Genomic DNA, 27,171 nt, shown 5'->3' with positions numbered 1-27,171 from the left:
CCCATCGTCGTTCCGCGGGCTAAGATACTCGATCGTAAAGTTGCGCGCGCGGAATTCCTGCGTCGCGGACCAAAAGTTGCCCGACGCTGTTTTCGACGACGACGACGCCGCCGCCGCCGCCGCATTTATATGGGCTAATAAATGAAGCCAGCCGATTATTTCAGCCGATCGATCGAACTTCTCGCCGCTGCACGAGTGGCCGATGCTCGATTGGACCGAGTTCGTCTGGGCTCGGTGGCCAGCACGACACACGGCCGATCGAATAAAAATAGGAGCACCGGCAGGAGATGATAATCTGGGTCGGCAGGGGAGCAAGATTCGAAACGGGGCGCTATCAGATTGAATTTTTGTTTGCACTGGCACATGAACGGAATATCGACCGTCGAGGGTGAAAGAGAGAGAGAGAGAGAGAGAGAGAGAGAGAGAGAGAGAGAGAGAGAGGGAGAGGATCTTTCATCGAACGGATCGCGATTGGTATTTTCGATCTGTCATGAATCATTTCAAAGAAGTCACGAATTCGTTTCTTGACTCTCGGTCCCTCCCCGCTTCGCCCTCGCTAGCCGATTAAAATTCACCGAGTAAAGAGGTTTCGCCTTGATGAATATTCAGCGTAATGAGTCGACAGTGTTCTCGATCTATCAACGTCACCCGCTGCCCGATCCGTGCCATAGATTATCCGAGCAACGATCTGGGAGGTCGCGAAGGGACCGAAATGGAGAGGCGAGCGAGAAAAGAATCGGTCAGTTGTCGCGCGTTTTCCGCGTACCAGATCGACGAGGCGACTTTTACGTTTCAAGTAACAACGCGGAGGAAAGGAGGGTGATTAATGTACGCAGGTGGGAACGCAGCACGGAAGCTGGTCGCGTTAGAGAATTAACCTAAATTGCATTGGCTGTAGGTGGAGGAAGGGACGCGAGGGGCCATCCGATCGAGGCGCATCGATCGAGACGAGAGAACAGACGCGTCGCGTTATTCGTGATCACGCAACCGATCGGACACGCTCGAATAATTTTCAGGGCGGCAGTTTCCGGCGGAAGTGTGCGTAGAAGATCGAGTTCGCTGCTCCATCGATGCTCGCCGGGATTCTAAATCACCGAGCCGAACGGTGATTAACTCGGATCCTCGTCCTCGGAACTAATCCTCGTTCGAGGAGGATAGAATCGTTCGCGGTCGTTGCGCTTCCTCCAGTTTCACAATCCCGGCCCGTTCCCGTCATTCGTTACGGTTTCCAGGTATTTTTATCCCTTCGATCTTTCATTTTTTCTTTCCGCGCGACCAAGTAATATGGCGTTGGGATTGGTTCGATCGAGTTAACGCGGTCTCGCAGTGGAAGCGTGCAGCGTTGATCAGACACCGCGCGACGCAATGCGGATGCCCGGGAGAACCTCTAATTGCATCGCGTCTGTAAAGTTCGGTAATACGGGGAATAAATTCCGCAAAGTATACGGGGAACGTTCTTCGTTTCGGTGTTATTCATAGCGCGCGAAAGGTACCACCTCCGAGCGAACTTTCACAGTCGAAAGTTCCCGGGTTTGAACTCTTTAACGAGGCGCGCCGCGATACAAACGGGGCAACAGTCTCTGGGCCGAGGCGCGGACCGATAAATTGAAAGTTTAAATGAATGCGCGTCGCCGGGGACGCGGAATCCCCGCTGAGACGGGGAACGACTTTGGGCTTTCTCGTTAAACTACCCCCGCGGAAGGGTCAGAGAGGCTGGTAGGCACGACCGGCGTCCCGGCGTCTAATTACTTTCGCATTGTTTCTCGATGCTCGAAGCCACGAGAGGGAGGAGGAGGAGGAGGAGGAACTCTCGTTTTCGGTCGTCGCGGCGAAAACCTTGCCTTTTGTCCCTGCTATGAACAGTGAAAACGTGAGAATGCATCAGCCGAGAGGCACAATGAGAGGATGCGTTACGCGTTTAGGAGGGGGGATAATCGCGCCGTTTGCTTTGAATTAATCACGCGGCGAAATTGCAGCCGGCGAGCTCGCGTTTGAACGGCTCGCGCGCTCGCGGTAGGAATAGAGCTCCTCGTTGAATTGCAGGGAAGCGTAGAGGTTGATCCTTGGCGAAGGCCTAGTGGAAGGACGCGCGTTATCGTTTAAAATGCGCGTGATCGTCGCATGTCGCACGTCCGTAGGTCGCCCGTTAGCCGGAATAATTAGGGCTCGGCTGGTTGCACGTGCGTGATGTCACCCGATGCACACGCTTCCCTGGCCGGGTTGGTATTCGATAGGCGAGCAACGATTGTTAATCGTGACGCGTAGGCGGATACGAAAGCGTGGCTTTATTAGGGTACGCGATGTGCCGTGGGATCGGCCCGTAGCCCTCTGTGCGCGTTGCCTTTTTACGGTTCACCGTTCGATCGCGAAAGGTATCCACCATATCCGCGGCATTTCGTTCGTAGGAAAGTAGAAACGAGTCTGTCTCCGTCGAAACGTTACCCCGGGAAGATGGTAATCTTTGGAAAATGGAGTCGAGCGCGAGCGAGCGAGTTTCACGGTTAAGTAGATTTACGCGTTCGTGATCAGACGCACTTTCTACTGTCGCGCTTAGTACGCGTAGACGCCAGGCCGTTGTCGAGGGTACGATCTCGTTAGCAATTCTAGGTTCGCGCGAGCGATTCGTGAGGTCGCGTTCAACTTTTCGCAAGTGAAATTTATTATGTCCCTGGCGGCGCTTCCATTAAATCGAACGAGAATAGCCGTTTAGAAGGGAAGAATCTTTTTCGCATCGATCAAGAGTTACTTTCCTCCGTTCGATTGTCACCCGTCGCGTCTTCGGGCCGTGAAAAAGCGCCGGACGCGACTATCGAACGAGCTCTCAAAGAAATCCCGCCTAGCAACCGAGAAAAGTGTTGAAGCGTGGTTCGACTCTTCCTGGTCTGGAAAGGAACTCCTGGTTTCAGCTGAAAATCGCTCCATTTCTTAAGCGACTCGCGCAGGGGGCGTTAAGCGACACATTTCGCCGAACAATGGGAAATCGTTCGTGTTAGACGTGCCGTTAGTTCATGCCTCTCCTCTACGAAGAATAAGTGCTTTCCGCGATTGGACAGAGCGTGGAATTGCAGCGAAAAAAAGGAGAAGCAGAAAAAGAAACAGAAAAAGAAATTCCTAACCGTACCACCAGTCTTTTGCCGCATCGTTCCTATTCGAGAACGTGGCTATCGCCCTAATCCTTTAAATCGTTCCTCGCAGATACGCGCACCTCTCGAACGGAGCGTAGTAATCGCAGAGACGGACGCCTTTCTAAGGCGGAGGGAAGGAAACGGTATCGAGTGGCGGGCGAAACTCGGGCACTCTTTGAAACGGTGGCGTTTGCACGCGTCCATTGTGCACGCGCGCGGCGGGGATGGGAGGTGGAAAATCGTCGGGAAAAATTAGCGACTTTCATTACGCGGAGCACGCGGCTGCGTTTTACGGCACCCGTACGAGGGCGTCCCGGCGTTTTATCGGCGAAATAATACGCGGGACGAAATTTTTCGTTTTGGCTGGCGCGGCACGCCGGTGGAACGGCACAGAATGCACCTGCCGGCAGGCGGTGCACGCACGGAAGCACCCATTACGACGTACAATAACTTCTTGTGTAACTTTTGAACGGCAGCTGGCATAACGGTATCGTCGAGCGTGCCGCGTCGGGAAGCGTTGCCGCCGCGATTAGAATTAACGTTTCCTCGGCCTACCGGCATCAGCTGCACCGCGGGATGGCGAACGAACGAACGAACGACCGGTCGAATCGACGCGTAACCGAGGGAAATTGAACGAGGAAAGCGTCGCTTTCTCCGCGCCGTGGATGGTGAACTCTTCTGCGCGAATAGATTTCCGGCTCTGTTCGCGTATCGATCAAAAACTCGTGCGAACACCGAAAAGCGTACCGTGCGCCCGGGTTCGAATAATTGTCTACCGCTGCACTGGCGATGCCATCGCGAAAACTGCTCGATTATCGACGCACGGCAATCGCTTCCGTGAACCTGTTACGTTAAAACTCGCGAAACTCGTGACACCGATACGGCGTTTTTATGCATCGATTATATCGGCTGTCGCGATAACCAGCGTTATCGGCTTCGAAAGCTCTCCCCGTTCGATGGGGACACGTTTCGCGCTCGAGTTTTCTACCAGCGAACTGCATTTCTTGCGGCAGGAAACGTTCTAGCGGCATGAAAGGGTAAAAAGGGGGAAAAGAAAGAAGAAACGAATATAACGCGGCGCACGATACGTGTATTATACGTGTGTCAGGCGATAAAAAGAATATCGGTCAGTGACTTTCGCTCGAGCCTGGTTCGACTAAACGGTCAGCCGCACGAATGGGATCGTTTACTAATTTGCCTGCATATCCAGTCTAATTACTATTTAAGCCGATCCATCGCCAGAGAACATAGCGGTGTTTTTCTAAATCACTTTTCATTTGCATGAAACTTTCTTGCACCTCGCCTGCAAAACGGAAAGCAATCGTTCACGCTACGAACCGGCGGAAAAATTTTCTAACGTCGGCTCGACGAGCGTAACGGGTAATCCCGGGCAGAAGAGGCTGGTTTGAAAAGTAGGCGGCAGGGTAAACGCGGCGGTGCTCGAGAAATGGCTAATTTATATAACGCGGCTCGGGCACATCGATCCCTTTTCTCTTTCCGCGCGTCGCTAGTGAAAGTAACCGAGTTGCGTCGAACGGATAACCGGCGACGACGGATACGCGATAAACCGATCGCCTCCAAACAAAAACTCGTTTCTCCGCTTACTATCGTTCGCCGACGATTTCGCGACAAATTTCCACTCGCGGTTATCGAAACGATACGCGTTAGAAGACTGCTGGGTACCGATAGCGCGCACTTTTCTTCGCCTACCGATCTCGCGATTGACCGAGGACAGCTGACCAGGCTGTGGCCGGTTCGTTCGCGGGGGAAATGCCAATCGCGAGAAGGAAAAACGAGAAAACTAAACGGTAGAAGAAAAACGCGCGGTCTGCATCTCGCGAGGGACAATAAAAGGCTCCCCCGTAAAAGAGAATGCGGTATTTTCGCGTGCACGATTTCACGTCCGCAGCCGCGGTTTAAAGCGCGCGGCTTATTGTTTTTTCGCGGCTCGACGCTGTTTCACCGGCATTTTTCCTTCGAAACTTTAAACGAAAGTCAATGACTGCCACCCCGACTGCACCCCGCCGTCCGCACCGTTCCACTCGTTCCCTTTGTTCTCGGTGCACCGGGACAAGCTGCCGTTTTTTGCATCGCTAAACGAGACAGCCACCAGCTCGCTGAGATTAAAGCGCGACGGCCAAAAGTGGGGAGGAGAGAGGGGCCGCGCGCGCAGCCCCGTCGATCCTTGAATATTTTCCCGGTTAATTACCACCGGCAAAGGAGCGCTTTTCGTACGCCAGACGGACCAAAGAGTTAAGTAACGACCACTTTCACTCGTTTCCACGATGGACGAACCAGGGGGTCGATACGCTTTTCCCTGATAAAAATTCGCCGGTTCTCCCGCGACGCTAGCAGCATCTTTTCTCACGTTTCTTTACTCGACTTCGAACGAGAACGCGTCTCTTCGACCGTTCCCTCCTTCGATGAAACGAGCGACGACTACTTTCCACGGAAACGTTTCCTCGGCCACGCTCGTTATTCCTAGCAACCTTAAACGGTCGAGCCATCAACTCGAGAAAACTCGATCTCGCATCGAAGAACAATAATTATTTCGAGTAATCCTTTCGTCTCCGTCTTCTCCACCCGCTCGCTCTTCCAGCGTCTCGATGCGGCAAGCGAACCCGCGCGCAGACCATTTTATGCTCTGAATAACCCAGCCACTATTAGACGAGAATTAACCTACCGTGCTCGAAAGCACCACTACCTTACTTATCCCGACGACAGCCTCCTGTCCGAGACGTCGTAGCAGCGTTTAACCGACCGTACACACCGCTCAAATAATTACCATCGACGCGATCTCTTTTTCACGGAAACGTCGTGCCAAAATCAGCGGACCAAGCAAGGACAGAGCGTAGACCGCGCGGTTAGCACTCCGAGATCGACTCGCGAACGCCACGGCGAGATGGGTCCGCGCTCCGCTGACATTTAAATGTCACACGCTGCGAGCGCGCGATACTTCGCTTTATCCAGAAACAGCGGTGTTCTAAGAGGGAACGACGCTCGGCGATCGGGTTTCAGAACAATGAATCGACGTAGACACGCGTTGGGCGGGGTTACTCATTGACGTCGATAAATCCCCGGATTCGATGTCGCGCGTTATCATCACCCATACGAGGAGATAATCGCGAGCGCGACTCGCGACCCTGATAACATATGTTTCCTCCTTCGAAGCGCGGCCATTTATCGATACCTCTCCACCGTTCTTGTCTTTTTTTTTTTCGCGCGACGCGCTCGTTCTGTATTCCACGATATCGACACCACGACGGGAGTCCGTTCCTTCGGATCCGACGTTGTACCTGGAAACGTCGACGCATCGATCGCACTGTCTCGATTACCCGCAGGATCGTCGTCGAACACTATCGGAAACACAGAATCACCCGGAGTGGTATCTTGGTATCGGGGTCACAACACACCAGTCACGTTTCATCCATCTCGCACGGGCGGTTGCTCACATTTTCACGTATCGTCGAAAACACGCCATGTCCGGCGGCACACGTTCGCGGAACATGGACGAAGCTAGAATCGCCTGGGCGAGAAAGGAAAGGAACGCGGTTTTCGCAGCCAGAACGGCTGGCTGGCTGACCGGTTGCCTGTCAGTTATTGTCCGCGGTTGCTTTCGAACTGACACGCGGTGCAGCAGCGCGAAGAAAGGCGCGGGAGAGACCGCTGCGAGCGGCCTGCCGTAGGACATCAAACGCGATCGGAGTAGGGGAAGAGCCTGGAGAATGGTCGCCGGACAATACGGACACCCGATGGATATAGCGTGAACTCGTTCCTACGAGTGTTACCGGCGAACGGACATCTTGCGACTCGTTTCTTTTGCCCTTGGACGATCGCGTTTTCTAACGTCGATTAGAAACATTACCGATATCGCTGGTAACGGACTCGATTTTGCATTCGGGTAATCGGGAAGAAGTAACCGAGTGGAAGAGCCGCTGATAGTCGGTTGGTTAAGTGGCTCGTGGCTGATACCAGATAGTACAGCTATAGCCAGAGTAGGTACAGCTCGAGAGTAAAACGGAGTGGAGAACGAGTGGCTCGTTTCGATAGGACACGCGGCGCGTCACGATTCGAACGGGTGAATATTCATAAGCGTGGTGACCTTGATCGAAACGATAATGGGACACACGATACGCAAGAGACCGGGCCCCTCCTTCGAGGCCTTGAAAAGGTTGTGATCGGTGGCCAAGCTTACGGATCGCCGGTCACGACGACGATGGGAATCATTACGAAATTACACGCCGGTTTACGGAGCGTAAACGTGATCGATCGCCAATGAGGACTCGATACCGTACGAAAGCTCGGAAAATCGGATGCGCGGTTCGGTCTCTCTTGACCTGAACGGGACTAATTGGAACTTTGGCTAATTTAGTATACTTCGACGGGCGATGACTATCGCGATGTTCGTACCGCGAGAGAAACATTCAGCGGATGACTGTGCTCACCTTTGGCGTACAACAAGTGCCAGATGTTGGATAACTGTAAGCACCATCGGTATCGAAAAGGTCAATCAAGAGTGTAAGATGGCTGGTTCTATCCGGCGGATTCGCTAGCCGGGAAATTGAAACTGGTCGGTCGACCGCTCGTGAATCGACCGACACCCTCGCGGTCGCTCGACTGATTCGATCCGCGTGAAAAAAAGCGACGGTCGGTTCTCGAAGTTTGCGGGATATCTCGAGCGACGAGCCGGCTCGCGGAAAAGCGCCGCTTAATTACGGTTCAAAGCTGGAAGCCCCGGGTAACTGGATCGCGAAACACGAGCAACGCAATTTCACGGCGCGACGTCCCGCTTTATTTTCCATGTGCTAAATAATTTTCCACCTCTCTCTCTCTCTCTCTCCCTCGTTTTTTCCTCCGTTGCCCGTTACGCTGACAAAAAACGCCGCTGCAACTGGAACTCGTATGCAAATCGTTCTTGCGGGAAATCACCGGTGGCTCGCGCAGAATCGGCGACGATTCAAGCGAATCCACGCGAAGACGCGATACTTTTTCCGTACACGAATGAATACTCCGCTGACACTGATCCCTTTCATCCCCCTGCACGGGTTATTACATCTTCGACGTAACGCGCAGCAGTTTCAACGGCGACCATCTTCTTCCCAGCGATCATTACGCGGCGTTCGCGTTGATAATAGATGGTTTTACCATTCTAATTAGGAGAAACAATCTGGGCGTGGGCTGTGATAGGGAAAGTGACGAAACAATTGCTTAACTATGGCCAATGGACAAGGAATTTTGTAATACCTCGACGACCGTTGGCAGTGACAACGTCCGCTTCGATACCGACACGAATCTGCTGTTTCCAGGTTTTTATGTAAACCAGCCTGCAACGTGCCTACTGATGAACGGTTTAACAACTGTAACGGTACCGGCTATCTCTCATCTACGAGTAATTACGCTGGATTTAACACGATTGCATTCAGCTGTGCATCTGGCGTTGCATTTAGGAAAAGTTCGATCCTGGCTTAACGAAGCCCCGGATTTATAACCCGATCAAGTTCAACGAAGTCCAGAATACGTTCCACAACTGTTATCATTCATTCGTATGGCTCGCGCGTATTAATCTACCGCGACTCGGGTGCGATAACTACATTTCGGAGTTGGTGTCGATGAAGTTCGCGTACGGGAGGAGGGAACAAAAATTCGATTCAATTTCCGCGTATGGATGAAAAGGAAGCAAACGCTATAACAGGAAGTCGCATTATTCGACGGGCTATTGTGCGAGGATCACGCTTGAGCAACGTTCAGGGCCGCCGGTGAGCACGGTTTTCGATATTCTTTCGCCCCGCTTCGTCAAACATCGCGATTCTGCAAACACGCCGAGATCCGAATTATCGAGCGCCATTGAATCCTTTCGACCCACCGCGCGGAAGACATCGAAACTCTATTCGCCTTCGTAACTCCGATCGTTATTAAATTCAACGGTTCGATGGTAACACCTTCGACTGCAGTTATTTCACCGTTGCGAAACAATGGCGGCGACCGTCTGTTTCGTCTTCGGGAATACGTTCGAACGGTTCGTGCTTCGATTCGAGAAGGATCGTCGTTCCGTCTAACGTTCCCTCTACGCTGCCACCAAGCCTCTTCGTTCGAAGGTTCCTTCGTGAAATATGTCGGCTGTAAAATCCTATTAACAAACCCGTAAGGAGAGTGAAAACGTGTTTTTCGAAACTTCCCACCGAGACGCGTCCGTGACGGATGTTGCAATCGATTGGCCGCGATCGAACCTATCCGAGTTATCGTTCGGAGCCGAGTCGAACGGCGTCGAGGAATCGATAACGCGAGGCAAAGGGAACAAGAGGGAATAACAAACAAGCTTGCCCCGTCGTGAATTGGATTGTACGCGGAACGACGACTCTTACTTTACGTGCTCGCGCTCGCCTACCCGCTGGGACGTGATCTATAAAGAAATCATGCGAAGCTCGTCGCGCGATCCACGGACGAAATCGTGACGCTTAAAGCGCGATCGGTTTTAACACGGAGATAAACATAATCGGTGAGCAGACTAATAAAATCCCGCGGGCCCGATCCGTTCCCACAGCCGTGGAAAATTATTTCCAAACCGATCCCGTTCGTTCGAGTAGCTTTAATCATGAGCGCAGCCTCGTGATATCGTCATTCGAACGCTCGAGCGTATTTCTCCGTGGATGAAACGAGACGTGTGAGACGTCTCGAGTACGCGAGCGCAATTTCGTAGATCGCAGCGGGCCTCGAAACGGTCGACCAATTTCCTCGAGTCTCGTTCACGATTGATCGTCGGGGAGGATCGATCGGAAAGTAGAATTTATCACTGACCGTCAATCGCGCTGGGCTATTAATAATGCCGTAAAATAGTTCGAATGCGATCCGCATTGCGAAAACTGACGCGACGCGTACATTTTTTTCGCCCGTACGAATGGAGAATCATACCTCACCCCGAGTATTTAGCGGGATGGGAGCAGAAGTAGTAGCAGAGGGGCGATGGTGGACAGAAGGGTCGAATCGGAGACGCGTGCGTCGGTGGCTATTAAATTTTAATGGTATCGCCGGCGCGGGATGAATTTTAATAGCGGCGACCATGAGCGGACTCGATTTAAAATCCGCGCGTCGGCTGGCCGTATTTTCGCGTGCCGGCTCGCAAATAAATCCGCTCTCCACGGTTTTATGACCGTTCTGAATGAGAGACGAGAGCACCGCGAATCCATGGGCCGACTTTCCATCGTAGCGGTGTTCCTTCACGGCTAAATGGTTCATTAGTCTCGGGCTTTGACTCGCGACGTAGCTGTAAAGCCAACCGCGGCGGAGGAGAGTGCGCGATCTCGTATCTCCTCGCGATATCGAACGATAGGAGAATAGATCGGTCTGACTGCGCGGTTCTGGAGAAGTGGTATAATACGAAATCGCGATTATCTGGCCACCTTTGTTAATTGTCGAGCGATGCCGGCAAAGTGGCTGGAAGAAAGTACGAGGAAAACTTTCTATTCGATGGAGAAGATTAGATTCGACGGAAAAATGTCGTTAATGGTATCTTCGTACGGTATCTTTAGCAGCTGGGGTACGAAATGTGTCACCGAATTAAATGGGAATGTCACGGGAGAGAAGACAATGGAACGGTAACGATAATCCCTTGTCCGTGTACACGGTACGCGTCCGTTTTGCAACGCGAGCGAACTAAAATATCGTTGCACAACTGGTGGCTGCACAATGGCGCGAAGTATAGCCGAGTGAAAGGCGACGAGATACCGCGAGGCGCTTGAAACTAACACGAGCGATCGAATACGTACGTCGCCGCATTTACAGTTACAAACTATACGTCCATAAATATCCGCGCATACATCCGTCGAGCTAATTCGATTCGGTTTCATTTCTGCGGTCTACGAGGCTGGCGCATTTTTAGTTCCCGAACGGTTCGTAAGGTCCACGTCGAGCGAGGAGCGATGAACATCGAGAGCCAGCCGGCGGTACACAATTTAACGGCACTTTAGCAACGATTCGGCTACAAATTTTCCACGGAAATAATTCCGCGGTTTCTCCTCTTGATGAAATTTCAGTGAAACGTAGCCACCGTCCATTCTCTCCTCCCCCCGTGCGATTACTTAATCGAGAGTCGACGCCTCTTACGAGGTCTGAATTCTCATTCGGACGCGGCGCAAATTTCCGAAAGGTTTCACCACGGCTACTCCGCGCGGCGAGAGAAGACAAGAATTCGTTCACGGACGATGGAGCGGAACAAGGCGACGCCGAGCGTCGCCGTGGTAGAACAAGGGATGACATAATCGCCGTGCGATCGATATATATTCGCCTTATCGAGTGTCAGAAATGCGCCGTTGGGGTCGACCGCGTTACGAATTTGCCCCAATTGTGTCACGATCGGTCACGAGTCTCCTTCCCCGTTGGTGATGAAATTTTCGATGTCGATTGCCCGCTGGATAAAGGCTTCGATTGATCGAGCTCGATAAGCCACGTCGATCGACCACGTCCTAAATAATATATTTCACGTCCTCGCGTTCTCTAATTTCCTATCTCTCTCGGTTGATACGTCGAGAGAAGTCGCAGTTCCCTTCTTATCTTTCACCGGAGTCAACTACTCGCACCTAGCAATCATCTGGTCGCGGTTGCGAAAGCATCTCGGCAGTCGCGGCAAGGCGAAATATTTTTAAAGCGGCCCCCGGTGCTGAAAGCACGCTGGCATTAAAGAGCACCGGTGCTCGTTTCCCTTTCGAATGGCGGCTCTGACATTTGACGCGATCGAGACAGTGCGTAGAATGCAAGCCGGAGACGACGGCGAAGGTTTCGAATCGAACGTCGATGTCGCGTCAAAGACCGAAGATAAACGAAATTTCGCTGCAAGTTTCGGAAGCTACGGGAGTCAGCAAGTTTCACGTGGCTCTCTACGAGCAAGTTTCTCCGTGTCGCCGTGGCGGAATCTTTCGAGACGTCCGCGAGTTTCCAAGGATACATCCATCTTAGGTAGAAAGGCGTTTGTAACAACAAGTATGCGCGACGCTACTTTTAAAAAGAGCCCCACTGGGACACGGGAAACTTGCCGTTCGAAGGAACGACGACGTGTGCGCGTCGCGAACACCGCTCTTCATTTATTTGAGTGCACCGCGCGCTCCTCTCTTTTGCCACCCCCTCCAACCCCCCGCCGTTTACTTTTCCCTTTTTTCGTAGCCGCTCTTTCGAACGGCAAAAAAGTTCGCGCGCTCCGCAATTCAGCGCCGCCGCCCAGTTTATCGGGTGATACCGTAACGCGTAACTTCGTTTATTCGACGGTAAAACGGCGTTACGATCCGCGATCAACTCGCGGGACGATAATATGAATTTAGTCCGCGCGATCCAGACTACATCGTGGACCGTTCCGGCGAACATTTGCCTCGCTAACAACTTCGACAAATACTGTATAGTAATAATCAAACTTACGCGCCTAGTAGTCCACTATAATCCACGGGCTAAACGATGCGCGTCGGCTATTAGCGTAAATACGCTATTTACTTTGACCGGTAAACTTCGTACCACTTGACCATGGTGCAATCACGAAAATTTCGGCCATTTATACAGTCGAGTCCGTTCGAGCTACCTGTAACGTTGTTTGTCATTCGGTGTTTGACTCTGTAACTATCGCCGCGGCGTCAAACCCCGGGGAAACTCGATGGCGCGAGTTGCATAATTTCCCATGGACAATTACCTATCCATTCGCGCTCGTAACGTCTAGATTGCTCGTCGTAAATCGGCATCGACAGACGTGATAAACCGTCCCGTGGATTTTCATACGGGAACAACCGAGATACTCCTTTCCTTGCTAGCACCCCGACCGGTGTATTTATGAGCCACGTGGCACCTCGATCTTACGCGAGTCAAATCGCGATTTAGGGAGGCTCCGACTAGCCTCCGACGAGATTTATATCCGCAGAAGGGTCGCGCGGTATCCACCTCGGCGAGTCCCATTCCAAGTTTATCATCCCAAACAGAGAGAGAGAGAGAGAGAGAGAGAGGGGGGGGTTCTCGATTCCTCACGTCGCTTCGACCGGCTCGTAAATAATATATCCGGAGGAATGCAATCGTTAGTAAATACTCGACGATGGAGTTCGAACGGGGCCTGGTTTCGCCCCGTGGTGCGAGTCTCTAGGAAGCTTGCCAATTCCAGCATTACGGAGCCCCGAAGTAGAACGGGCGGTTGGCAGGGCCAAAGAAGAAAGGACTAGCCAGCCAAAAGGTGGAAGGCGATGGGTGGGTTAGGTTAAGGGCTCGGAGAATATTCGATTTTTCCGGAGTGGCTGCGATGCAAGCGGGACGGTAAAGACCTCCTCCGGCGCAGGGGGTTAAGCACGCCACTAAACGAAAGTTTCAGCTGCGCCATATTTGCATTCGGTGGTCTAAAAGCAGATGGAGTGCCGGGACGTACGACCACGTCGACGTTCCTTAAAAAGTTAACCAGCGAGAAATGGAGACGCGGTTGAGAATCGTTACCTTTCGAGGACGCGAGGAAATAGAGCTACCGCGCGACGTTAAGCACCCTGTTTTATGCCAAAAAGTCCGAGAGAGGGGAATCGAAGTCAAAGACAATTTCGAGTGGGGATTCATTAAAAAATCGTGACGGGAGAGAGAGACGAGAGAGCGGGAAAAAGAGAGCTCGAGGTTAACGGGGTGAAAAAGCGAAACGAGACGGGATGGGAAGTGCGTGGCGGCGAATCGTGTGGAATGCGAGAGGACCGTGCGAGACAATTACAAGAAATAGTTGTCGTCAGGATTCAACCGAGCCGGTTGAGAAAGTAGGCAACGGAATGTCTATTATCCCGTCGGCTTTTGATTCAGGCCGCTCTTAATATCACAGCGTCGATACGTAAAAGCAGTGCATTAAAGGCGAATTACACGGTGAGTAGGAGTTTCCACGTGGGAAGTAATCGCGGCGATGGAAACATCGGCTGAAAAAGTTCGTTCCGCGAACGAGGTTGGCTTCCATCGCCCGGTGATTATAAAGTCCCTCTTGCGCGCGTTTCGTTAAAAGAAAACTGAACGGCACGCCCGCATCGCGCAATCCCTATCAACGGTATCGACGCCGCGAGATACGAAACCAGCATGCATCGAACGACCGAATCGGGTGTGGGCAAAAGCGAGATCCTCCTCTTTCGAGGCGAGGGAAAAAAAAAGTGGTGGGAAAGGAGCTAGTACGAAGACGCAATTACGTAGCTGTCGATATCTGTTTCGGGATGGCGAAGCATTATTTATGGTCTCGAGGCGATTGCCCTTAAACGCGCGAGTTTCTCGTGGGATGGCCGGGACGGTCGATCATAAAAGCAACGGACAACCCGACGCGTTTCGTGGCAGAAGTTCCGAGTTTTACGATCGGGCCTGCTCGTGGTTGGCATCAGGAAGCTCGTAAGCGGAAGATACCGTGCCGGCAAGGTCGTTACATCGTTGCCATTAGACGATCTGGCCCCTGCTAGCATTGGGAGGGCTTCCTGTTAGTGGCCGCAGGGGAAATGCACGTGGGATGCATTAATGGCGGCAGCCGTGAGTGTTTAATAGCGTAACTACCGGCAGAGCCGGCTAATTATTCGATGCGCCGAGGCTGGCTTGTTAAACGACTCTTTTATACGGTAGAAACGGTTAACCACTGGATAATTTTCAAGCCGAACGCAAATAGAACGATAACGCCCGATAAGCTTCTTCGAGCAAGCTTTTATCGAATCCATAGTATAGATTTGTTCGTAATTTCCCTGGCGAAGGTAACAAAGATAACGCGCGGACGTATCGCGGGCGAACAAGTCGATCGTCGAACGCAAAACCGTTGAAATCTGGCCGGTGTGTTTGCGAGGAACATCGGAATTTCCACGGCACGTCCACCGTTTACGGAGCAACGATCGTTCGGTTCCACCGACCTTTCTCATGCGGCCGATTACACAACGCCTGACACTGGCACTTATCCCGTTACACGGTACCCTCTTTCCTTTCTCACTTCGCCGTTGCTTCTCTCGTCTCCTCTCGCTCGTGCTTAAGCGCCACCTTATACGGCGTAATTAAATTCTTCCCTCCACCGTTCGCGAAGTAGGTCGATTGATCGTTCGGTACGCTCAGGCTTTATTCGGGACACCGGGTACCGTCCGACGACTGTTCAGGGCTGGTTGTTCGACGGCAGACGCGCACGGTGCTCCACCGATTTCCCGTCTTTGTCGTCGCTATTTCCAATTCATCGTCCGCGGAACGGAACGGCGTCGATCTTCGGCGTGACATTCGCGATGGTTCTCTCGCTCCGTGCGAACGTCGCCTAAAGTTCATCGATCGGGCCTCGGCTGGCTTTTCAACAAAAACCCTTCGCTTAGCTACGCCCCCCGTCGCTGGTCCCGGCTGCGAGCGTGCAAAAATCGCTGGCTTTTTGTTTCGAGAGCAACCAGTGTGTCCGCGAGATCGATTAGAGGTGAAAACGGTGCGCGACTCTGGCCGATTAAACGGCAGCGAGGAGAGAAGAACTATCGCGGGGTATCGAGGAAAGGGAACAATGCAAGCGAACGTATCGCAAGCTTCGAAACGACGGTTGAGAAGTACGTTCATTTTAAATATTTAAGCTCGATCGCGTCCTGTTTGCCGACCCCTTCATTTCCGGCCGGGTTAATAATCCATTGAATCACGTAAAGGGGAGAGCCGGAGTTGAAGAATTTCGGTAAACAGTAAGGAAGCGTCAAAATCAGGCTCGAAATAGCTGATCAAATATCTGGCATGCATCGATAATCGCGTTCGCATCCACCGGAAATGGCGCTCAACGGGGGCCGTTGATCGTGTTTCTCGTGGCGTCTTGCATCCCGCCCACCTCAATCATCGCCGCAACATTTCGATTTTCCGTTCGCGAAAGCGGAACGGTTCGTCCAATTTGTCGAGTATTAACGACACTCGCACGGAATTAAACGAGCGGCCGGCGTAATCGCGCTGATTACGACCGGGCTTCCTCCACTGATTGTTCGAGCATAAGCACCCCGGCAACGTGACCGCCGCTGTCAGCCGTGACTGCCACGGACACGGGAGCAGCCCGTGCAACCCCCACGGAACAACGGCCGAGGGTGGATTTTCGGCTAATGCGGCCATCTCGAGTGGGCACCGTTAATTAAACGCATCAGCGTTTTAGAGCTCTTTGTTTCCCGCAACTGATAGGATCCGTAACAAGGGGATCGTACACGGCCGCTATCAAATTTGAGGAACCCTCGAGGAACCGAGGGAACGAGAGGAGAACGTTCGACGAAGAATAGTCGCGTGGAAAAATCTTGTGAAAACGCGTGGCAAGAATAGGGAAGGCGAAACGTCTGGAAAATCAGATTGGACTGCTTCCGAACCGGGTTGCGTGCCGACTGGGGTTTCGAAGGGTGAGCAGAGTGAAGAACGTGAAAGGGTCGACCGTTCGATATCGAGAGGGGTGTCTTTTAACGAAAAGGAGCGTTAATCCACTTCTCCCACGATCTATTTAACCGTCTTTATTCCTCGCCACGTACCGATACTCACGCCCTTCGCTTCTGAATTTTCTTCCACCCTCTCGATAGGAAACGAGATACGCAATCGCGCCTCTGAGGCGCCAACAGGGAAGATAGTTGCGATGTAATTTAGTTGAAATGTTAAATAAACTTGTTAGCAACGATCGATGCATCGCGCTATACTTACTAACGTACCGTGAAAACCTCGGGCACGATCGCACATGGCGCGGACTGATTTATCGCGGGGGTTTGGATCGCGTTTGAAGGATTCGGGGTTGCGACCGATACAGGCACGCGTCTCGCTGCATGATAAACGGCTTAATCTACTAGGCGATTTATAGCATTTCGAGGGAGTCCTTTAACACGTTCGTTGCATCGAGCGACCGGAGGCTTGATCCGGCCGCTTCGTTAACGGGCATGTTCACTCCGTTAACGAACACATTTACTTCGTTAACGTGCAATTGGAACTTCCTCTTTACCGTTCTTAAACGGGTATTTTCTATTACCGCGGTTTCTTTTCCTACCGTATTTCTATCGCTGGAAATCTCCCTTTTCAGCGTCGTCGCGCTTCGTCGGGATTGATTTTGAAGAAAGTCACACCACTGACTGACCAGCCAGAGTGAACGCTACCCACCGTAGGTAATCGAGAAAGTTGCTCGTCGACGTAGACGAAGTTCGAGCATCCCCGGTCCGTCAGAGGCACTCGTAAGAAGGATAAGACGTCCCTTTGAATCTCGTGAAAAGTGAAAAAAATCGTTTACCCCGGAAAGGTTTGCTTCGTCAACGTAATTACGTAACTTTCACAGACGGTTCCTCCTTTAATTAAGAATCGCGAAATAAACGACGATAAATCGGAGACATCGAATCGCGAGATGCGGATCGAAACCGTTTGAAGGTACGAGACGACCAAGACCCTTTGGAATGCAAAGCCGCGTGGCGACGGGACACGGGGACTTCCGCGATGGACAGTTTAATCTAGTTGTTAATTTATAGCCTTTCAGGCGAGTCCTTTAACACGTTCGTTATCAGGACCGAATAACACAAAGGACTTAATCTCGCAGATTCATTTGCATGCAAACCTCTTGAAGCGTCGGCCAGGACCGAGACGGAACCCTCTGATAGATGCAATTAACTTATTCGTAGTCCTCCACCCTTTTCCTCGAAAAATAAACCGACCGCCCGCTGGCAAACAGCATGCAAATCGCGCCACAGGGAAATTACTTGGGTGGGATGACAGAACGGGGGGGGGGGGGGGGGGGGGGGGGGGGGGGCAAAAGAGGAAAAAAAAGGAACCGAGAGGGGGCCAAAGAAATATATTCAAACACAGAGATGAAAAACAATCAGGCGGGTTTCGGAATAAAAAGGGGCCCCCTCGTCGAATATCGATGGCCCGTCTAGTCAATCCGCGACAGAAATTGAAGCGAAATTGGATCGCGAATGAAGTAGCAGGCGCGCGATAACCGTTCTCTGACATCGTTCTCCGGGTACAATATCGACGGCCCTTCCACGGCCGAGCGTTTTAAAGAGGGAAATTAAACGACTCGCTCGCGAAAGGAGCGCGTAAATGTAACGCGCGCGCGCGATCGGAAGACGAGCGCTGAATAATTGCTCGTAAATCAATGATCGAACTTTTAATGGAGTCCGATAACAGTTGTCGGGGGACAACTGTAAACGAGCAGCATCGTTACAATCGCATTCCAGGCCAGAAAAATCGTCGATACAGCGCGACAAACAAAGTGGCACACACACGTCCGAGCCAACGACCTACGGAGGCTCGACAATTCCATCGAAAACGCTCAGCTTTTAATGAATCTGTTTTTAATGGCGGCGATAAAATTAATATTACGGGGCCCATCGGAACGATACGGTTGGCGATATTCAAACGTCGTTATTCGATCGGCGTTATCGGTCCGTTTGAACTTCAACCACGCGGAGAATGCACAATTCTCGTCCCATCTGTCCGATGATGTATCTAACCTGAATACACAACCGGGATCCGAAATTGGGACAATGCGATTGATTCCAGCCAATCTAAACCGATGGAGACGAAATCAACTGGTCCAGCCGCGAAAGATAACGCGTGGCCGCATTACGGAAGCTCGCGGACACGAGACGATCGAGGCGCGAAATAAAAGCGAATCACGCAGTAGCTGAATTAAGACGAGCGGATGTAAAAGGTAATGGAAGAAGAGGGACGACGCGGTGCGACGACGCGTTGCGAGCAAGAGGAAAACGTGGAAGATGGCAAGCCGCCCGTTCGCGTCAGCGAAATCGTCGCATTTTCATAGGATTTGCTGCACCGACGAAGATAACTTCCCTTTGCACCGCAAACGCGATTTCCCGTCGAGCGGAAAAATTTTTCTTTCCCCGGTGGCTTTAACCACGTCGAAAGGAGCAGCCGACTTTTTCGCCGTCGAATGATAAAAATCCGTCTGGATCGTGCCAAAAGGACGTCGTTTTTCCCGGCGAACTTATAGCCACCGCGTCTGCGAAAGGTACGTGCGGACGCAAAATTAGTGAGACGAAAGATCGGGTGAAATCGCTCGAGGAATCTGAAACGCGCACGGGAAAATCGTGGCTGTTATTTCCAAAGGTCCGTAATTAAGCGGACGCGGATGAAAAAGTCACGTAACAACGTCGACAGCTGGATAATAATTTTTAACACTGGTTTCGAGTATTACCGGTTCCAAATGCGTCCGCCTGGACACGCGGTTAATTGCGACTGTTCGTCAAGATTACTGTCACTTCGATTAATCGAACAGGTTTCGTTTCGGGCAACGAGCAACAGGTGTATACGCGTGGCCATTTATATGTTATGCTACTTCAAACAAAATTCGTTTCCTGAATTAACCGCCTCGCGATACTGGAAAATTGCGCAGCTATTAATTCATGCAACGCTGCGCGAACGAAAAGGAATACGTGTATACATTGTAGGCGGCGTTCCTTCCTGAGAGTTACTCGATGACGTTCGCGTTGCTGTTTAGTCGAAAAATATTCGAAATTCTCAACACTTACCGCCCTCGAGTTGAACGTCTGATTCAGATTGGCGACGTTGTTGTTGATGTGGTTGTTGTTCAGGTTATTCGTTGTGCGGGTTGAGTTGTTGTTGCTCGAATGGTGGTTCGAGTGGTTTCCATTGTTGTGCTTGTTGTGCTTGTGCAACACCATAGCGACGAACATTTTGCTCTTCTTCCCCGACCGGATGCCAGTCAAACGATTTATCGTCCTTTCAGCGATCCGCAATTTCATTCGTCGCCGCGGCGCATAATTCGGATAAGCTAAGAGGAAGGAGGATCGTGAGTGTCGCCGATTCGCCCTGAGAGCTGGAGGACGAAAGGGGATCAGAGAAAAGTGGATAGATTCGGGACACAGCTCGACGACTGTGAAATCGATGCTCGTCTCTCGAACGTGATCGCGTCGATTTATCGGCGGTGAGCGTAGTACGAATAATTATCCTCGTAGCGGCGATTGCTCGATGGAAAATTAAATCTCCAGGAAAAAGGATGCTCCACGGCAGCTGTCTGCTCGCAACGATAAATCGTGATCCACGTATGCTTGGTTCATTAAATCTCGCACGCGACAAATCTGAACTTCGTCCAATTAACGCTCCAACTTATAGCCGGCTCGACCCGAACCACTTACTATCGCGTCCGATGTATAATCGGACGGAATACGTTATCGTACCGTCGCATCGAGTGCGTTCCCGGGTTCGAAAGTAACACGCGAGTCCTGTTCTGGTAGCCTGCGATTCGCGAGGCCTCTTTTTCATCGATCCAGTGCGAAACGAACGACGTTGCTCGGTGCTCGCATCGTTTTGCACGTGCGAGCCTCGAGCACGTGAAGAACGCGCCAGCCGACGGCTGGTATCGATTCGTTATAAATAGTCGCGTGCAATCGGCTGCGGCCTCTTTCTCTCCTGCCTTGTCCCTTTCAAATTGAGAATATTTTCCTAGTCGAGAACCATCGTCAGACAAGTTTGCAAATTACTCCAAAAAAAAAGACGAAACAAAAAGAAAACATCATACAGATCGATTATAGGGGCGATAAATGTTCAACTTTGCTTTGAATTTTCTTCCCGTTTCTCGACTCTGTTCGCATTGACCGGCGACCCAATCCGAAATGTCATCGCGCACGAATTACGCAAGGCACGCGCGACAATCATCTTAGCACAGGTAACGCAGCGGCGAATTGCGATAATTGGAGTCCGAGCAGCACGTCACGGTAGCCGTGGATCGTAGGCGACCCAATTTGATTACAAGGCAATGTTCTGGCCGCAATTATTACCTCGGGGCTAACCACGTTAGGTTCGCCAGACGGAACTGCAACCTGCCGCTCCGTCCGGCGTCCATCGACCTGCAATCGCATCTCCGACTTGCAATAATTGTTCCAATTAACAATAAACAGCACGGTATCGGTACGGGGGTTGGCGCGCGATCCCCTGGGTGCACGCGTGGCAACTGTGCGCCTCGTTCGCGGCGAGTCCGGGCAAAATTGTACGAATAAACGAAGAACTCCACTGCACCGCGGGTGATTAACGTTAAGGGGTTGCGTCGAGTTACAACTACATACGTACGCCAGGAGCAGAGGGAAACTTTAACGAGACTGGATTTTCTTTAAACCCCTCGATAAATTACGGTCGGTGAATAAATACTTTAATCCGAAACCGAACCGTTCGAAATCACGATAATTGCCGAGTTTCGCGAGCCAGCTTTGGCCGGCAATTTCGCTGGAACATCGGTGGAGTCGCGAGATAGGAAGTTGTACGAGAGGTAACTTCATTAAACGAACCGAGATCGTGGCGTAAGTATCCGGTCAGCGGTGTTTCGGGAACAACTCGGGGGTAAAGGGTCGCGCGGTACGAATGGGCCGTGTATCCTGCGTGCATCGCGATCGCTGATAGTAACTTTTCCAATTACCAATAAATCCTGGCGAACGGAAACCATCGAGCTGAAGGAAACGCTCGTGCATCACCAGCGAAATTCGAAGCTCGCGACGCGAGACAATCGTTGCTCGTTTTGTTCTTTTTCCACGCGGCACTGGAGCACGAACGCTCGTAATATTTGTCTCCTAATACAGTGGGAGATCTACCGAGGGCTGTGCGGCGAAACAGGATTGAAAAAAGCAGAACAGATTGTGCTTTGTTAGCGGCAAACGGTGCATTGTGAACGAGCGTGTGTCCGGTTTCGTTCTAACGGCGTCATTCGCAGAAAAACATCGCACCACATACCTTCCGCACTAATCGACAGTAATCAACGCGCATAGATAGAATTTTTGCGCAATTATCGCTAATGACTCGTGGCGAGACAATTCCGAAGATAGAAGAGCACGTTCCGTCCAGGCAGTCCTCTTTTTTTCGCGCTAGCTTCTCGGCAAACACCGCCGACGTAATTATCGAACCACCAAAAATTGCGTCCTCAAGCAGTGCTCTGCTCGTTTTACGAAGCCCTCGCGTAGCCGTGAGCCGCGGAACAGGTTCGAGCTGCTCGTATGTGAGTTAATCGAGTCCCTGGCCCTCGAAAACGCCGCGTGTCGCGGACCGACTGCATTGTAAATTTCGCGTTTTATAGCGCCGCGTAAATTGTCGCCGCGAATTCGCGAAACCCATTAAGCCCAGCGGAAAGTCCGATAATTATTTCGCAAACGCGATTACGAACAATATAATAAATAACCGTATACGTACACGAAGAAGTATTTCCCAGAGGTTTCGTGAATCATGATCCGCACGCGAGTCTCTCCGCGAACGTACGATTCTCCTTGCGAAGGTGCTTAGCTTGCGCACGACTCAATTCGTATGACACCAGAAATACTTCTCGCTTCTTTGCTGCTCGTTAATCGCAACGATCCACGATTCGCGTCGAGAGCAATCGACGTTTCACCTTTGAAACTCGAGGCGAAAATGGAAAGGTTCGAGATGAAATTTTACTTTCCAGAGGTGCTTATAAACGGAAAAAGAATTAAATGGATGGTACAGCTGTTGGGCAGAGATTCTCTCTCTCTCTTTCTCTAGATTCTTATACTCGACAATATGACCACTCCGTTACTTTATGCGGAAGCGAGATTTCGCTCAAGTCGATTTCAATTGGAAAGCGACGCATAAAAATCTCTGGGAGGAAGACAGGATGCGCCGTTCTCGAAAATAAACTCGAGGAGGCCGCCAGTCAGAGGGATGACTGCAGAGACGGCAAACATTCCCGTCCGAAGACTCCGTCTCTCTTCTTCTGTCTGTTCCTGAGCATTTAATTCATGCAAAATGGTCGTCCGTGGAATTCGAGACACACTCTCCGAAGGGTATAGTTTTTCTCATGGGATTAAGCGAATAGTAACGTCAGAGGGAAGTGTCGAAAGACGCGTGCAACACGCGAACGACGTGCCTCCTTCGACTCTAAGTACAATAACTATATTAAGAAACAAGCTACTCCGGTGGAAAGATAGCGGTTGCAAGTTTCATCGTGGAGTGTCGCGAAACAATTTGTATGCAGGCCAGCCAGCTGGTTTATTCGTCGCCCGTATTGTTGCTCTGCCGGAACGGTCCACGGATTTCCTCGCGTATCCTATTCGATACGAAGCGGTATCGTATCGTTCGCGGAAGCTCGCGCGAATTATTGCGTTTGGCGTGGGGACACGTTCGCGAGTAGGTGCCGCGGGCTTCGAGAATATATTGCAAACCAGCTTGCGAGAGTTCAAATGCGCGCCGATATCAAGAGAATGGAAATATTGGTTCGGGGATCGCTAGAGTCTTATTTTTCTTTTTCCTTCTTTTTTTTTCGTTCCGTTGCGTTCCTTTGGAAGACGAATGGGAATATTGGATAAGAGTATCAGGGATTTGGTTGCGACCGTAGCCGACAGGAAGGTGTTATTGGATCAGAGCGTCGGGGATTGCATTCGTTTCGTATCGGAAAATAAAGGGACTTTATGCACGCTGTACGGGAGCGTTCGAAAAATTGTTTCCGATATTTGAAAACACTCGAAATGAACGGGAGCCGAGGGTGTATCGAGTTAAACTTTGAAGAACGATGCTCGAGCGGCAAAGGTCTCCACGGCTGCTTTCGTGGGAGGCACGAGTGCATGGAAGAATCGGCTTTAGTGGAACGCGATTGTGTTCGTGCACCCGAGTTCCCTTTCCTGTCGACCTTGGGCGCCGCAGTCTTGAAACGGATTCTACGAGCGCCGGGATTATCTCGGAGCTCTTTTCTGGCAGCGAAAGAAAGGCGAAAGAACGGAAGCGTACGAGGAGCCGCGCTCGGATGCAGGCTAAATAAAATATTGACTGGTTAAAGTAGGCGACGTGTTCCAGTCTGGTACCGGATCTTCTCTAGAAATTTTACATGCTACGGTGAATCCGAATATGGATAGAGTTCGTGTAACATTAATGACGACAATTGCAGTGAGCGGAAACAACGGTACCAATTCGACCAGAGTATTTTTACGACCCCATTTTGTCAAACGGATTTATCCTCTGATTTCGACACTTCGATCTCGGGCAGAAACTTTACCAGAGCGTACCTTAGCTGCGGTACCAGATGGCCCTGAATGTCGGTGAATCAATCAGTGGCCACTGGTCGACGCATTAATTTAGTACCTAGCTATATCGTGCCAGACGAACGAATAGTCTCCAACAATGTACGATTGTAGTCATCTCTAACCAAATTCCATGACTCGTCGGACGATCCATTTGTGTTTGTTTTTTTTTTTTTTTACGGGACAGCGTCGGAAAAAGCAGTCGAAGGGAGGCGAGAGGGTTCTGGGAGTGCAGAAGGGATAAAAAGGAACACAGGCAGCGGCGAACAAAAACTCAAAGTCCTCGTCGAGGTGCATTCTCCCGGTGCACAGACTATGGGGGTCATATTCCACCTGCTCTCGGAACGTGCATCCACTGTTACGTGTCCATTTACATAAGCCAACCTGTGTCTGGCCGGTGTGTACACGTCCGCGCGGGTACGGCTGTCGCAAATGTGCCGACATGTGCACGCTCCGATACGGATGAGCCGCGTGTATCCGCGCTGCCATCGGTTGCGTACACGAGAGCGCGTGTCCGCGTTTATCAAGTTGGACAGCGGCCGGAGGAAAAACCGCGAGGAGAACGGAAAATATCCGAGCGGAACGTGGATCCCGCGCGATTATTCACCACGCTCGGGGAGCAATAACTTTCGGTATTTAGCAACCCCGCGCTGCGAAACTACTTTCAGCATATTACGAGCGAGTTTGGTAATCGAAGAATCGCTCGTGCATTTTTTTACCCCGTAACTGAACATTCCGCGAGCGTTCCGATGCGAAGAATTAAAACGCCTGCGGCAGGTTTTCGGTGCTCCGCGGCAAGCTTGCACGTTGGCTCCTTTAAAACAGGCGCGCTTGGTGTTTAATTAATCGTATTACAGATTTTGCAACGGCCCTGTTTAACATCGCAGAGTCCGCGAGACATCGCTCGATCGATTACATAACGAGGTCAATTACGGAGCACTTTATTCAACGATAGGTGTACACCTCGCGAGTACACAGCGCAACTCGATGGCGATATTTCGTCGACGAAAATCCTTGCACGCGAGCCACCGGTCTCTCCATGGTCTCGTTATAAAATCGCCGCAACGTTAATTCCAATTAATGCCCTCGAGATAATTGATTTGCAGGCCAGCCACAAGCGTTCCGGCCCTTTAACCGCGCAAAGAGATTGGGAGATCGAATCAGCCGAAATAGAAAGCCAGATGGACCGGGGACGTGTTCAATTATGATCGATCTGACATAACTAATCATCTACGCCGTGCTCGATTAACTGCGATACTGTTGAACCTAGATTAGAGCGCAAATTGCTCGGGGGGGAATAGAATGCGCGGACCTAGCTGGCGACTTGGACGATTGAAAGTCAAATGTGCTGGTAATCGAATATCCGTTCGCGATGATCGGTGGCTCGGTAAGACAGGACACCCTGTACATTCGTCGCAACTCCGTAACATTTCCTGTGCAACGTCGATGGACATATGTGGCACACGTTCGTGTACAGCGCACGTGACACACGATGGCCGTGATTTGACAACACGCGAGCCCGCGATTACGACTACGGTAAATGCACTCCGCGCGTTCATCAACCGATAAGCTCGCAAGTCGATTAACTAACGAACGATCTAAGATCGGGACGTATAGCTGACGCTTGCTCGGCATATAAATTGTAGATTTTACGAGACAGAAAAGCCAACGGACGCAGATTTCTTTACAGATAGGCATGATTAATGCAACTCCCATAGAACGCGAACCGATGTATCGTTTCATCCAATTTTTCCTACTTTCGCATCGTATCCTCGATTTCGTGTAATCTCCTGTTAAAATGGACCGTAAAATCACGGTCGAGATAGACAGTTTTCCAGCTGCCGTACAACACATACGGTCCTCGACGAGTGGTCTATACGTACTTGATTCCCTTGGCAAATTCGATTAACTCGATCGCCAAACGGATACGGCAACCCAATTGTTTCGCGACCAATCGGAACGTTTTATATTTTCTACGATGAGTTTGCACGATGCTTTCGGTGAGCATTCCATTTCAGAAGACTTCCACCGTGAATGAAATAAACCGAATCGTGAACGGAAGCTGATTTAGGCCGGACGAAGAATAACCAGACGGGATTAAAAGGAATCGTCGTTTAACGAACAGAGTCGCAATAACGGTAGCATAAATTCGGCTGGCGGAGCAGCACTCGAGCACGATGAACGCGGCTATCGCCTGGAAAACAATGCACGATGTCGTTCGGCGAGCCTGATTGCGAATGGCGAGGGGTAGTGTCCTGGCATTACACGATTCTAGTCTTTATGCGGTCGGATTACAGGACACGGGGCAACGCGCCACTGTGAACACGGCCTAATGGAACGTCCGAGATTAACAAAAGCCGCCGCGCGACCAGCGAGTCGCATTGATCTCGTTAATCTCCTGACAGAATCGGTGCCCTCTTAATGATTTGTCGACCGTGAGAACAATAGATACGCAGACCAGTTCGCGGAAATAAAAGCGACCAAAAATAATTGATTTCTTTAAAAATCACCGTTTAGCTGTGCCTCGCGAAGCGAATGAGCATTTCGTTCTTGAACCTACATAGAAATTCTATTCTCTGATAATTTCTATGCCCCGTGTTTGGGCTTTGTGCCAACCTGCTCTAAGCAATTTGTATCGTTAGCATCGACGCTCGATTCGATCCGAGTAATCGATTGCTAACCCAACGCGTGTCGTCGAATTCCTAAGGGCGCGCGGATGCTCGTATTTCCCATTTTCATGCCACTGTTCGGACGAATTGATTCGCTGTAGAAGAACGGAACGATCGACACGAGTCTTTATGGAGCGAGGCCAAACGCCGTGGAACAACGCGACTCGAAACGCAATGACGCGAGGGGAAGTATGCGTCGACGCGCGAATCATCCACCGGGTCCTCCGTTTGTCCAAGCAGCCCTTAATCGATGCCGCTTCGAGGCGAGCGACAAGTCTAAATGAATCTGTCTACCACAAACAATACGTTTCCTCCGCGTGCTCGTATCCACGCGAACAGCCAAGTCTGCGGAGAATTTCTATGGACCAGTTTTCATGAATCCTATCGGCGGTCCGCAGCGTCGGACACGTCCCACAATGC

At 51.2% G+C, this 27,171-nt stretch overlaps 1 protein-coding gene across 4 annotated transcripts in view; it reads right to left on the bottom strand.

The window, feature by feature from the left end:
• Gckiii (Germinal centre kinase III) overlaps positions 1-27,171 on the bottom strand; it is a 70,139-nt gene that overhangs the window by 18,925 nt on the left and 24,043 nt on the right. For 2 of the 4 annotated variants that reach the window (XM_076909342.1, XM_076909343.1), the window contains exon 2: positions 19,580-19,842. The exons of 1 other annotated variant lie outside the window; for it this stretch is intronic. In XM_076909342.1, coding sequence (XP_076765457.1) covers positions 19,580-19,813 — 234 coding nt within the window. In that variant the 5' untranslated portion in view covers positions 19,814-19,842. Of the gene's footprint in view, positions 1-19,579; positions 19,843-21,480; positions 21,549-27,171 lie in introns of those variants that run through there. One more of the 4 variants, XM_076909340.1, reaches the window with a different exon arrangement.

Source organism: Xylocopa sonorina, chromosome 1 (assembly GCF_050948175.1).
Source record: "Xylocopa sonorina isolate GNS202 chromosome 1, iyXylSono1_principal, whole genome shotgun sequence".
In the NCBI taxonomy this organism is placed as follows: Eukaryota; Metazoa; Arthropoda; class Insecta; order Hymenoptera; family Apidae; genus Xylocopa; species Xylocopa sonorina.
The sequence above is the reverse complement of the archived record's forward strand: the minus strand, read 5'-3'. Positions and strand labels throughout refer to the sequence as shown.